This window comes from Heptranchias perlo, chromosome 30 (assembly GCF_035084215.1).
Source record: "Heptranchias perlo isolate sHepPer1 chromosome 30, sHepPer1.hap1, whole genome shotgun sequence".
In the NCBI taxonomy this organism is placed as follows: domain Eukaryota; kingdom Metazoa; phylum Chordata; class Chondrichthyes; order Hexanchiformes; family Hexanchidae; genus Heptranchias; species Heptranchias perlo.
Window position 1 is genome coordinate 9,638,228 of NC_090354.1, and position 13,722 is coordinate 9,651,949.

Consider the following 13,722-nt stretch of genomic DNA (forward strand, 5'->3'; position numbering starts at 1 on the left):
AAAAAAATAATTAAAGGTTTGGAAAACCACGAATGACAAACTCTTGTTATTCTTTACAGATCGAACGGGACTGACTTCTATAGACAAAATCGAAACGTGCCAAGAGTCCTACCTCCTAGCGTTTGAACACTACATAAACTATCGCAAACACAACATTCCACACTTCTGGCCAAAGCTGCTGATGAAAGTTACAGACCTACGGATGATCGGAGCATGCCATGCCAGCCGTTTCCTCCACATGAAGGTTGAATGTCCCACAGAACTCTTCCCTCCCTTATTCCTGGAGGTGTTTGAGGACCAGGAAGTGTAGGCCTGAATGAAAACCGGGCAACAAACAAAAATCACCGGCTTTATGTCCATTGTGGATCATTTTGTCTATCTAGACTTGGCCGAAACTCAAAGAACCATTCCATTAATGCGGGTACCAGTTGCAAATATTTTGTAAGTCATAGTAAGGTGCCCCTTGATCCTTGTGCTCTGTCTTGCAAAGGAAGGTCGCGCTGACTAGCTGTGCGTTGCTGCTTTACAGCTGATTATAAAAACAGCCAACTCCAAAACGAAATGGCCCACGGTCCCATCTTCATTTCTCACAAGTTCAACTCAGTGCAACGTGTTCAGTGGTTTATCATTCAGCGGAAGTATCGTTCCACTTTTGATCACCGCTGTGCGTGGAAAAGAGCCTCATATCATCACCGATGTCACATTTCTTTTTTACTTTCAACAGTTGAGAGAGAGAAAGAAGAGAGAAAGAAAATCAAGGCATATTCTGCCTTACCTCTAGTGACACATGGGAGGAACTTCAACACGAGAAGGAACAGGAGGGGGATTAAAAAGCTGCAGAGAGGTGTTTATGGCAGACTTATAGTAAGTTTGGCAAGCACGACAGAATCTGTTCGCCTGCACACAAGAGCTGGAAGCTAGCGTGCCCATCTGTAATCCAGAGCCATTTTCAGCGGGAGGGCAAAAAAAAAGGCAGCTCCGTGCAAATTCGCCTTCCTTCTTGCTACATCTGCGATCCTCCTGGTTCCATCAGTGCTGAGGCCTCCTTTGGTCAGGTGAAGCCTCTTAACAGCACCGAGCTCACCCGTGGAGAGCGAAACCCACCATTTGTGTTTTGACAAGGCGTGCGGTCAAAAAAGAACCGCACAGAAAGGGAGGGGGGGAAACAGAAAAGTGGCACAAGATTCCCAGGCTCAGGAACGACGGGGGAATAAGCTGCCCACGAACATTGGAGTAAAATGTATCAGTTAGTAAAGCCTGACAAACACAAAAAATGTGTTGCTTGGGTTTAATATGTGCCTGCCAGGGAAGGGGAAGGGGAGTTTAGTTCCTGCATCCTGAGCCTGAGTGGTTTCCTTGGTAGCCCATCAGTTAACCCTTTAGTGGCTATAATCCAGGTGACATTGTTTTTACCACACTCATTCCGTTTACATTTCTTCTCTTCTTGAAAGACACAGCCATATAAACTACAGAAAATTCCCACATTCAAGTTCTTTAACAAACTACAAAGGACGTCTTTTGAACGTATAATGTTAAAGTAACCCCTGTTCAGTTGTCCCACTTGCCTCTGGTGGTCAGCAAAAAACAAAACAGTGTTAAGTACAAGAGACCTTTGAAGTTTGAAAAGTTCTTGTGTGTGATAAATGGCCTCATGTTTAGATGTTAGTCAGTGATTTACAAATACACAGAACTGAAACTGGAAAGCCAGGTGCAATGGGGTGTGCAATTTGCATCAGTCATCATTTCTTAGAAATTAATATTCCCTGTTCTATATCTGTCCCGAAAGAAAGGGTGCTTTGCATCCACCAGTTAGAGGATGCAGTTCCCAGTTCTGTGACTGTTCGGTAAAGTTTGCCAAAGGCTATTTGATACCTAGCAGCAGGAGGATACCCTCCTCTCCAGTTCATACCCTAATGTTAAAGGATATCGTGCAGAGATGTCCAATCTGCAGACCTCCAACCCAGGCACCTTATATTTCTTATTTGCTGGTTTGTCTTGTTTGAATTTTGTGGGCCCTGGGTGGGGGGGGGGGGGTTTGGTAAGAGCTGTTTTAACACTGTTTCCTCACTGGTGGATAACTCCTAAATCAGAACACACAGGATGTGTTAGCGCCAGCAACTTGGGATAATTGTAAATCAATTGGAGCGTGGATTTAGACTTTTTATGTGTAGCTCCCCCAAGGCTCAATGATACACACCATGAAGACAGCTCAGCAACGCTGGCTGTTTCAGTTCTGTGTTTAAGAATCACGGGCTCTAAGCGACAGGCTCACTCCCATGCTCAGAGTTTGCTGTGTAGAGAACTCCGGTACAATCCCCAGACAATCACAAAAGCCACCTTGTGCTACATTATTATAAATAACATTTTCTTCAATATTCACATTCTACTTGAATACTCATTAATGAAATATTTAAACCAGGGACTTACTTTCATGATACACTTTATCACTACATGTAAAACCGCACATTACCAAAGAGCTCGAATGCTCGACCAGTGCCCTCCGGTAACACTGCTGCTAACTAATGACAATATAAGGCCACTCAAGGGTTAACATTGAGATTTGAAAGTGAAGTGAAGGATCTACTCAGGTACAAACTAAATATAACTTTTAAAAATATATATTATAGATAAATATTTCATTTGGAGCTGTAACGAGGTTTTGAAAACTGAAACCATGTTTTTTTTTACAATGTGAAGATGCCCCTAGTGTAAAAGAGAAAGATTTGCATTTGTATAGCACCTTATCACACCTCTGAGCACGTCACATGCAGTGAATTACTTTGATGTGACTGCTGTTTTCGAAGCAAATGTGGCAGCCATTTTGCCCACAATAAGACCCCACAAAAAGCAATGAGGTGAACCTGTTATTGGTGGTGTTGATTTGAGGGAGGAACGTTGGCCAGGCCACCAGGAGAACGCTCTCCTCTTCTTCGTATTGTACTGTGGGATCTTTGATGTCCCCTTGAACAGGTAGATGGGGCTTCCATTTGACATTTTTATCAAAACAACGCCACCTTTGACAATGCAACACTCCCTCACTACGGCACTGAGTGTCAGCTTAGATCATGAGCTATGGCCCTCATACCCACAACCTTTGGACTCGAGTCCTAAGAATTCACCATGTTAATCATAATAGCATTTTGTAAATGTTTGGTTTTCGTGAAGGTAATTAAGTCCGATGCAGCTAGCACTTTTAAAGTGAAATATTTGTACAGGTTAATTTTAACCCTTTGCGAGCTGAATGGCCTTTTTACCTTTTAAAATATACAGAACTGTTCTTGTACATAGAACATCTATAAAAAAAAATATTTACTGTAACTATTTTAATCATTAAAATTCTAAACCGGCAATGGGAAATTGTACAAAGCTCTACAATATTTGTAGCATCTACAAAGTTAACTTCATATTTTAGTCCATTGAGGTAGATTTAATGAACTAGCATTCCCAGTGCAGGGCTTTGTGTGATGGGGATTTGCACTATTCTATTGTACGTGATTTGTAAAATCTACACCAATATCGAATCTTGTAGGTCAGTTTGCACCTGAAAGAGGAAAATCAGGTTTAAGACTTCAGACAGAGATCCTTCACCGTATGCTCAGTTCTGATGGAGAGTCAGGGTTGAATCATTAACTCTTTCTCTTTCCGATGCTGACTAGCCCACTCTGTATTGCCAGCATTTTCTGTTTTAATTTCCAGAATTCAGGCTTTATTTTCTCCATACAGTTCTGGTTAGATTTGGTGCTGAAAGGCTATTGGAATTTGCCTTCCAGCAGCTGTTCCTGGGCTCTTCCACCACGAGTGGTATCTGCTTCCCCACTGCCCTGCTGCCACTCAAATCCCACCTTTGGAGATTTCCCTTTAGGACCAGTTTTTGTTGTGTCATCTTTTTATCGCGGTCTCTACTTTCTTCTGGCTCCGGCATCTTTTGCTCGGCCGATCCTAATTACCAGGACCAGCTCTTCAACAACAACAACTTGCATTTATAAAGCACTTTTAATGTAGAAAAGCGTCCCAAGGCGCTTCACAGAGGCCTAATCAGACAGTGGCCGCAACCACAGTTATCTGCTGCAATTTCCCCACATCCTTTTATATTCTTCCTTTTTCAAATACTTATCCCTTTTAAACGGTGTTTCAGTCTCAGCTTCAATAGCCACTTGTGGTAAAGTGTTCTACTAACCCTATGTTTGAAATAAATTCTTCTATCTCTCCCCTTTTTGCTAGTGATAATCCTGAGTCTAGGCCCATTGCACCAACCAGAAACCAATCTTTCAGTGTTTACCCTCTCACAACTTTTCTTAATTTTGGAACCCTCTATTAGCTCACACTGTAACCTTCTCTCTTCCAGTGAAAAAGCACCAATTTTTCTGATCTTTCATAACTAGGACCTCTCATTCCTGGTATCATTCTAATGAATTGCTCTTGTACCCTTTCCTTAACTCTAATATCCTTCCCATAATGGAGAGCCCATAACTGTACACAAAACCCCTCCTGTAACCTAACCAATCTCTTGTATAAATTTAATATCACTTCCTTGCGTTATATAAAGCCCAAAATCTCATTTGTTTTTTATGGCCTTTTCTCCCCTGTACGCCCATTATTAAAGATCTATACACTGCCAGCCCTAAAACTCTATTCCTCCAGCCTGTTACAAATCTTACATGTTTAGAGTATCCTTCCTAAGAAAGGAAAAAAAAATCCCAGTTAATGAACGGTCATTAATGCACAAGCCTAACCTGTATAACAGCACCATGTAAAACTGAAATCACATTTCCAATGTAAGGATACTTTCACTGACAACACAAAGCCCAACACTGCCCTGGTTTTAAATGACTCGTAAAAGTCTTCTGGAACATAATACAAAAGGCAACAACAGCTCAATCCCTTCTTTATCAGATATGCAAGCTTCTGGTTAATGTAGATGTGCAGCATGCAATAGAATGGCCTTTAGATTATATATAAAATGGCAAGGAAATGTCTTCGTATGTGTAAATCTATGTTTGCAGTGATTTTCCTTCCTTCAAGCCGTTTTGGTGCACTATCTTGTATCTTTAGCAACACATAATTCTTCAACAGCTGATGAAAATCCAAGATCGTATCTCGGAGTATCCTGAAAAAACTGGTCTTCAACACTGCTGAAGACTGGGAGGAAATTTGAAAGGATGTCTAATAAGGGCAAGTGATTTATTGCGGTAAAAAATTAGCAATTGGGGAATACTATTTTTGACCATTAGTTTCTCCTCTCACCAGCGTTTTAGTTTTAATCAGCAGTGTGATTTTAAAGTGCCAGTGTCCTGCATCTCCTGACAGTGAATGAAGATTCCAGCAGGTAGGGTAACAGCTGCCCTTACAGTCGCCAAGAGCCGCACTTCATTCAGACTCTAATTTTAAATAGTGCTGGTAAGCAGAGCACTTGCTACACCAGCTGGAAACTTCTCTCGCTGTTGGGCAGGCCTTTCAAAACGCACTCCTGATTAAAATGGAAGTGACTGCAGGTAGAGAGACTGACCGCAAAACGTTGTCCTGCAAAAGGAACATCGTGGCACCACCACCTATCACTTGCCCGAGTTAGAATAGATCGCCAAAATATATTGAGATAGCTCTCACTGCCTTTATAAAATTCGTGCCATTAAAGTCTAGTTTGGCTGAGAGAAAATGGTGATAATTGAACAGGGCAATGCCACATTGATTACAAATTATGGTTGATGACCCAAAGCTTCATTGCAGCTCTTAAGTTAATTATTGGTCCTCATCCTCTACATTATATAAGAGTCTGTTTTTTTGTGTTTTCCAATTGTTTGCTTCTACCAGTTGAGATGTGGATTGTTAGGTCGTTGTTAACTATTCTGAATTTTTGCTTTAGCACTGCCCAGAACGGATCTGTTTCCTATAGAACTTTGACGTCCCTTCGTTACCTCGGCCTAAGACAGGGCTGTGCTTCTTCAAAGCTTCTTGTGGTGAGATCTGCACCCTGGATAATTTTTGAACTCCTTTCTAGGACTTTTTTTTTTCTAGAATAAAAACATCTGCAGACCAAATGGGCAGCTGTTCTGAGGCCCAACTTTCTCACCAAGGCCTAACCCTCTACTACAACGTACCAACTAGATTTCTGACTTGGCATAAAGCGACGGGGTGTGTTCAGTGAGTTCTTTCAGAAACCAGAAATAGTGTTTTTATGTGTAATTGGTTTTTACTTATCTCAGCGCTGTTTTAGGAGCAGCGAGACACTGCAAAATAATTCTGTTGGAGACGTCCAATCCAGGTTGCGGGTTTCTCACTGCCACCTTGGAGGTGAAGTTCTCAACTTCAGTAAATTTAGTGAGAAAGTGGGCACGTGTAGAAAATGGGATCTGATTTTGTGCTCCCAACTTTTAAGCTAAAATTAGCAAAGTTGGCAATTCCTCCCCCCCTCCCCCTGTGCTGAATTATTTTGTACACTTTCTACACTATCAGTTATTCCAGTAAGGTTGCTACCTTTGGCCAAGTCCAAATCTGAACAGGAGGGGGTTGGGAGGAAGGCTCAAATTTGCTCAATCGTTGATGAGAATTCATTGAAAACCTACAGAGAGACGTAATAATTGGGGCGGGGGTGTGGGTGGAAATTACCTAAATTTTAAAGATTGGTGTGCAGTTTATATTTTGGAAAAAGCCCGCTTAAAAACTGAAGTGTTGGGTCCAAAAGTGGACCAGGTGCCAAGCCCAGACTGCAGTGATATCTTGCAGATTCCATGGTACTCTCTGACTGACCCTGGACCTCATCCGAATGGAGACCCGTGGGATTCTAAGCTTTGTAAATCTCACCACAGAAGGCTCGAAGGGAATAAAGGTCCTGTCGCAGGCCTGGTACTGAGCTGCTCTATTAGCTGTGCAATAATATGAAAGGCTGCAAAAATTCTCCTCAAGTCGCTTCATAATTTCTCCCGCACGTATCGCAGACTGTGTTTACATGTTGACAAACAAAGAACAGAATTCGTATCGCGTCGCTGGAATAGGTGGGAGAAGAGCCCAGCTCACCTGCAGTGTCATTTGCTCTGAGAAATTGTCGGTCGTGATGGCAACGGGGCTCAAAGGAAAATTGACTAGAGTTTCAGTCATCTTTAAACGATGTACGAAAACACATGGGGGAGGGGATGGCGTACAATCCGCAGGTTATGGTGTTCTTATGGAGCCTGAATGCAGTAAGATAATTAAATTGGTTTGGGGGAAGGGAGAGGTCACAGGCCCCACAAAGTGTAGGCCTTTGCTCTTGCGAACTATGAGAAAAAAGAACAAAGTTCGGTTTATTTAAATGATACATTTCTGAAACCGTCTTTACACCACAGGTAGAGCTTGGGGGCAGTGGTTTATTGGCTGTGAATTATTACCTTGTCGCTAATCACCATGATGCCGAATGGATTTGGATTTGGATTTAGATTTGGATTTGATGTGGTCACTTTTTTTTAAAAAGAGATGATAAGATAGAAGTTGCTACTGCCGTATTAGAAAATGAATACTGAGCACACTCATGTGGCATCTTTCTGTGCAACCTTCCAACGGATGTGTCGGCCTGTTTATTTAAATCGGTCAGTTGAACAAGCGGACGGAGGGATGTCATGCGAACGGGTTAAGTACTGGGCCACTAATGTCGACTCTGATTTTCCTCCAGCCATAAGGAGCCATTGTTTTCACGTAGCCCACTTAGAGCAATGAAGAAACTTCAATAAAATCCACTGAAACAATGGAAACCTTCTGGTGGGAAAAGATTAAAAACAAAAGGCAACTCAGATCCACTCCTTTAGTTTATCCATACTGTTAGAGAACAAAACTGCCGCATGTATTTTATTTCCCAATTTTTCTCCCTTCCTTTTGCAAAGGCCTTGCTTCCGTACAGTTTCAGAGGCGATGTCGGCCCCTCATTCCTCGTGTGTGAGCCTAGAACGTGAGTAGTGGCGTGCTATTCAACCACGGGGGGCATCGCCACAAGGCTCACCCGGTCCTGATCCAATTTCCAACGAGCTGACAAAATCCTGCCTGGTTTCCCCCTCCTCTCCCCTTCCCCCCCCCCTTCCCCCCCCCCCTCTCCCCCCTTCCCCCCCCCCCCCCCCCCAGCCGTGGGAGACTCTTCCACGTGCCAGCCTGAGGGAAGTTAATTATCTCACACGTGCCTCCCGGAACCTGGGATGGGGAGAACTGAAGCAGCATGAATCTCTCCTGCCAACAGGGGCCGTCAGGAGTGTGAACCCGAGATTTAACCATCGTCAGAGCTCTTTGAGGTTCGCATAACAGGCCGAGACGCAATGTCAGTTCTTACCCCTGTTCCCCCCCCAATCCCCCGCACTCCGCCTTCTGCTACCCTATCTGATGGCTTTCCATCTTTAATGCCTGCTCAAAAGAAAACTTATCCCAACTGCAGTACATGAGCTCCAAGGGCCAGGCAGACACAGGACAGGAACCAAGGCCATTTGATTACATTTTGTGTGTAGGTTTATTGTACGTAATGTGGATATTTATGTTGTTACAGGCCCAAATTACAGAGGTAGCACAAAAGTAGTCGTCAGGAAAGCAAATAACTCTGTTGCAGACTGGGGCAAAAATGTTGATATTACAACGCAATGCACCTTCTCCATACAACCTTGTTATTTAGCAGCATGTCTCTCAAGCAATGTGACAGGGAGAGAATACCCTTTGTGTAGTGAGTGAACACCATCCAGTATATGCAACCTATATAAGCTATATGCGTGTGTATATGCCTCTTTTGATACTGCAGTTCAAGGCTATTATATAACAAAGCAAGATCATTTACAAGAAAATCCTTGAAGTAATTTATTAATTACCAGCATAAGAGTATAACCTAGAAATTACTGGTTGTGATATTGGTGTGTAAGCACTTCACATCTTTAGTATGACACCGTTAAAATAGTGAATGTCACACAAATGCTTTAAGCACCAGTGCACTAATATCACAAACAGTAACCTGTAGGTTTACATCACTGCCCTGTGCAGGGTTTGCATTAGCGTCAGTAATTATTTCTAGTTGCTTGGGCTGTGAGGGTGAATTTTTTCCTTTAGCCTTCCTGGTGCTAGGGGGAGGGTCTAGCTTTGTGCGTCAGGAATTCAGGCACACTCCTGATTTGCAATCCTCATGCTTTTAATCCATTAATTTCAATGGATGAAAAATTATGGGGCGCATGAATCGGGTGTGTCTGAACTCTCAGCACACATTCCTAGTGTGCAAATCTCTGCACTACGAGTGCGAAAGGTGGAAATTTACTCTCTAATTTCTTCTTTTCACAAATAAAGGGTTAATAGCCTTGGTTTGTGGAAGGGAACCAATCCACATGACAGAGCACCCAATATTTAACTTCCATTCAATGGGAGTTCACCAGTGTTAATGAATGTAAACTGTCAAGACCACCTGTAAAAGGTTTTTTTTCCACACTTCTGAAGCACTTAAATTGTAACTGGCAAAAGTTTCCCACCTATCCAACTGTGTATGGTCCAAAGCTTTGTTATAAAGTGTGACAAAGATCTTGTGATGGCTGTTGTACAGACTGGGTGATAAGAGCATATGACTCACTTGCTTTATTCACTGAGTGGGGGGGAACGGGGGACTGGTATCCTGAAGAAGCATATTTTCTGTCAGCTGTTCACCAGCGACGGGGATGTCAGCAGCACAGACTCCCCAGAGGAAGCACAACGGTGAAAGGTGGCAGTAAAGACGAATTGGGAGAGGGTGGCTTGCACTTTGTAGATTTGAAGAGAAGGGGATGTTTGTCTTAGGTGAAGATGACAACAAACTGAGGTCAATGACCCCGAGATGAGAACAGGAAGTGACCTCGTATGTTCAGTAGATGACATGACATCACATCACTTCAGAAGCCAGACATGCTTAAACTGTGGCAAAAGCATAACCAAAGAGTGAGAGTGATTCTATTGTTTTTATTTTGTAGAAATTTTGTTTTAAACTGAATGTCAGTTTTGGTAAACATTGGGTCAGGACAGGAAGTGATGTCATAGCTATGGCCATGTCTCTGGAGAAAGCAGCTTGACTTGTTCTGTATTTCCACAAGTTGTATCTTGGAGCAACGGCGAAAGAAACCGCCCAGCATGCCATTAGATGTGAAGAACAGAAAAAACAATTAGCTGTTTGGGCCTGATCATTTTATTAACCTCAGTGAAACTGGCTCATCTTAGTTGTCTGCAGACTCCTGGGGACCAGCTGGAGAAGACAATAAGGTACTTTGCTGTTAGAATTATTTCAGTAACATTTGATGAACCTGTAAGAAACTTTTTTCTTTTTAAAAAAAAAAGGAGTAACTGTGGGAGTGATCGTTCTGGAAATACTGACTATGAAAATCATCTGACCTCTTGGATTAGCATTTGTCAGTCAGGGAATAAATGGTGCCTTTTGTCTATCTCCAACAACAATTATATGGCTCTTTATAATTTATTGTTCCCATCTAAGACTTCATATTTCCACCATTCCCAATGGAGGGGTAACTGTGATGCGGGAAACAGATGTTGTCACTTTTTCCTCCCTTAGTAGATTGTTGCCATGAAAACTTAGTCATTCATGTGGCTTGGGGATATAGCTCACACACGGGTTGTTTGTTAAAGGAAAGCATCATCTTTTTTTTTGCTAGATTTAAATTTTGGCTGCTCGCACAGGTGAAAGGGCAATGCTTAGAGACTCTGCTGGCAAGCAGTTTCTCCACTGGATAGAGATGCCTTTTTAGATTTAACTGTGGATTCCTTCTCCAGGACATTGTTTCAGACATAGCTGGCCATCAGTTCCCCTCATTGAGAAAAGGGTGAACTTCACTCCATTTTTTGGTTATAAATTCAGGCTTCTCCCGGGGGTGAAAGAAGATTATTCTGAACCTATGTCAGCTGTTGGTTCTCCTTTTGAACTGGATTTGCAGAGCCCAGAACTAAAAAGATGCAGTTGGATTAGTGTCCCTTGAGGAAGTGATATGTAGCCAACAAATACAGTTAACTTCAATATAGAGTGATACAGGAAAGTATGAAACCTGAATCTGTGAAGGGGGGGGGGGAAATGTGAGTAACTTCCTAACATTACAATCTGCTTTATTTCACAATAAACCAACACTCCCAAGGTTTGTGTAAGTGCGGACAGAGAACTGATCCAAACAAATTGTGGGCATGCTGTTGACTCTTTGTGTGAGGTCACGTCTGGTAGAGAGAGCGCACTGATGCACAGTCTACATGTGTGGTGCAAGTTAGTGAGCAACTAATGTTGTAGTTTAGGTAGAGCTTTGTACATCATTTCACTTTAATATTGATAGGGATTCTCAAAAAACCATCTCGGGCCTCTGCTGTGGGAAAACCGGTCCTTCTCATACCTAACCCACCACAGTAGGCCCAGCACAGCTCCCTTTAAAGGGTGTACAATATCCAGTTTCATTTTTTTTGGAAACTGGGCAGTGTATCTCCCACGTAAGGACCCGGGGCCACTTTTTGGTTCTGTTCATAAGAATTTTTTTTCGGAACAGATCTCGGCCAAACAAACCGTACCATTTTTCAGGCTTCTTATCTGCGGATGCTGACCGATTTATAATGTGCTACTTGCTTATCACAGGCCCTGTCCTGAATGTTGTTCTTCTGTAATTATTGCTCGTGAAATGAGTCTGTGTTCTTTTCCTTCACTGTGATGTAAATAAGGCAATGAAACTGCTGGGAGGAGAGGCCTGCCTAGAACGGGTTCCCACAATTAAGATTGTTTTTGTGTGTCAGATAGCTTTGGCTGGGAAACATCACTGAAGTTATTGACAATCACTGAGTGTGTGTAACGTGAGATTAAATCTTTGTTTATGGCTAGGATTTTAAAGGAAGATATTTTTATGGTTAATTGTTGCTGATCTATTTTACTATATATATATTTATGTAATAAACATGTGACAGAAATGTCTTTTTCCTGTGACTTAATTCATTATGTGCGATGCACTCAAAAAAAAAAAGAAACTTCCGTTTATATGGCGTTAGGACGTCCCAAAGTGCTTTACAGCCAATTAAGTACCTTTGAAGCGTAGTCATTGTTGTAATGTAGGAAATGCGGCAGCCAATTTGCGCACAGCAAGATCCCACAAACAGCAATGAAATAAACAACCAGATTATCAGTTTTAGTGACGTTGGTTGAGGGATAAATATTGGCCAGGACACTGGAGATAACTCCGCTGCTCTTCTTCGAAATAGTGCCATTGGATCTTTTACGTCCACCTGAGAGGGCAGACAGGTCTCTGTTTAACATTTCCTCTGAAAGACAGCACCTCTGACAGCTCAGTACGGCACTGGAAGTGTCGGCCTAGATTTTGTACTCAAGTCTCTGGAGTGGGATTTGAACGCTCAACCATCTGACTCGGAGGTGAGAATCACGGCTGGCACTCGTGCTCTAGTAAATTGACATCAGGTGAGGACAAAATAGGGGCAGGTGTGATGTGTCAAATAATCTGTTGACCTACGGTTCCCAAAGCTTTCCACCACTTCCTCGTATCTGGGTCTGTTATCGACTAATGATAGAGATTTATTTGCCACAATTAGTCAACAACAACATTATTGTTCTATCATGTGACTACCAGGATGGCAGAAGGAGAACTAGATGGATCTTGGTCTTTTTTTAATCTAGTAATTCCTAAGTTCCTATGGCAGTCTTGAGAACAACGTTCCTTCGGATTTTTATCCCTCCACTCAGTGCCAGCTCACAGAGAATAGGCGTCCAATGGTATGTGGGCCTGAGTGGGAGTGACGATCGTTCATATTGGTTTTTCATTGAATCCTTTTGATTTTGTGTCATGCTTAAAAATGAACACAGCTGCATTTCTTCAAATGGGGGTTTGTGATTGTCTCACTGGTGCTCAATGTGCCACAAGGAATTTGTCCAGCAGAACTTGCATTTATATACAACCATATCACACCCCCAAAACACTTCGCAGCCAAAGATTTATTTTTTTTGAAACATACATCGACAAACTTGGCAGCCATTTTGCACACACCAAGATCCCATAAAAAGGGGAGGAAATGAATGGGCGTTTTTCAGTGCTGTTGGTTGATGGGGGAACGTTGGCCGGGACACTGGGGGAACGTTGGCCGGGACACTGGGGGAACGTTGGCCGGGACACTGGGGGAACGTTGGCCGGGACACTGGGGGAACGTTGGCCGGGACACTGGGGGAACGTTGGCCGGGACACTGGGGGAACGTTGGCCGGGACACTGGGGGAACGTTGGCCGGGACACTGGGGGAACGTTGGCCGGGACACTGGGGGAACGTTGGCCGGGACACTGGGGGAACGTTGGCCGGGACACTGGGGGGACGTTGGCCGGGACACTGGGGGGACGTTGGCCGGGACACTGGGAGGACTACCCGCTCTTCTTTGAATGGTGCCAACGGCATCTTCAACTTCCACCTGAAGGGGTGGACTGGGCCTTGGTTTAACAGCTCACCCAAAGAACTGACACTTCCTGAGCATTCGCTCCGTACTGCACTGAAGCAAAGGCCTTGATTTATGTACCTAGATCCTGGGGGGCGGCTTGAACTTTCTAACTCGTAAGGAAGATCGCTGGCAAGTGAGCCAAGCTGACACTTGACAGCAGTGGGCACGTTATCTGCTCAGTGGAAGGATTTGAAGTGCTGGTGAGCGGAGCAGAGCAGAATGTGCAGCAGGTGTTCTAACATCAGCCCCTCTCCACCTGGTTTAGTAGTGAAGCAGGTTTCCACATTGTTACTGTACT

The 13,722-nt window shown here is 43.3% G+C and overlaps 1 protein-coding gene across 3 annotated transcripts in view; it reads left to right on the plus strand.

Annotated features, from left to right (window-relative positions):
• Positions 1-11,901, plus strand: part of LOC137299885 (thyroid hormone receptor alpha) — a 256,341-nt gene extending 244,440 nt beyond the window's left edge. For all 3 annotated transcript variants that reach the window (XM_067968857.1, XM_067968858.1, XM_067968859.1), the window contains one exon: positions 60-11,901. In XM_067968857.1, the coding sequence (XP_067824958.1) occupies positions 60-310 (251 nt within the window). In that variant the 3' untranslated portion in view covers positions 311-11,901. The remainder of the gene's footprint in view (positions 1-59) is intronic.
• The last annotated feature ends 1,821 nt before the right edge of the window (positions 11,902-13,722 follow it).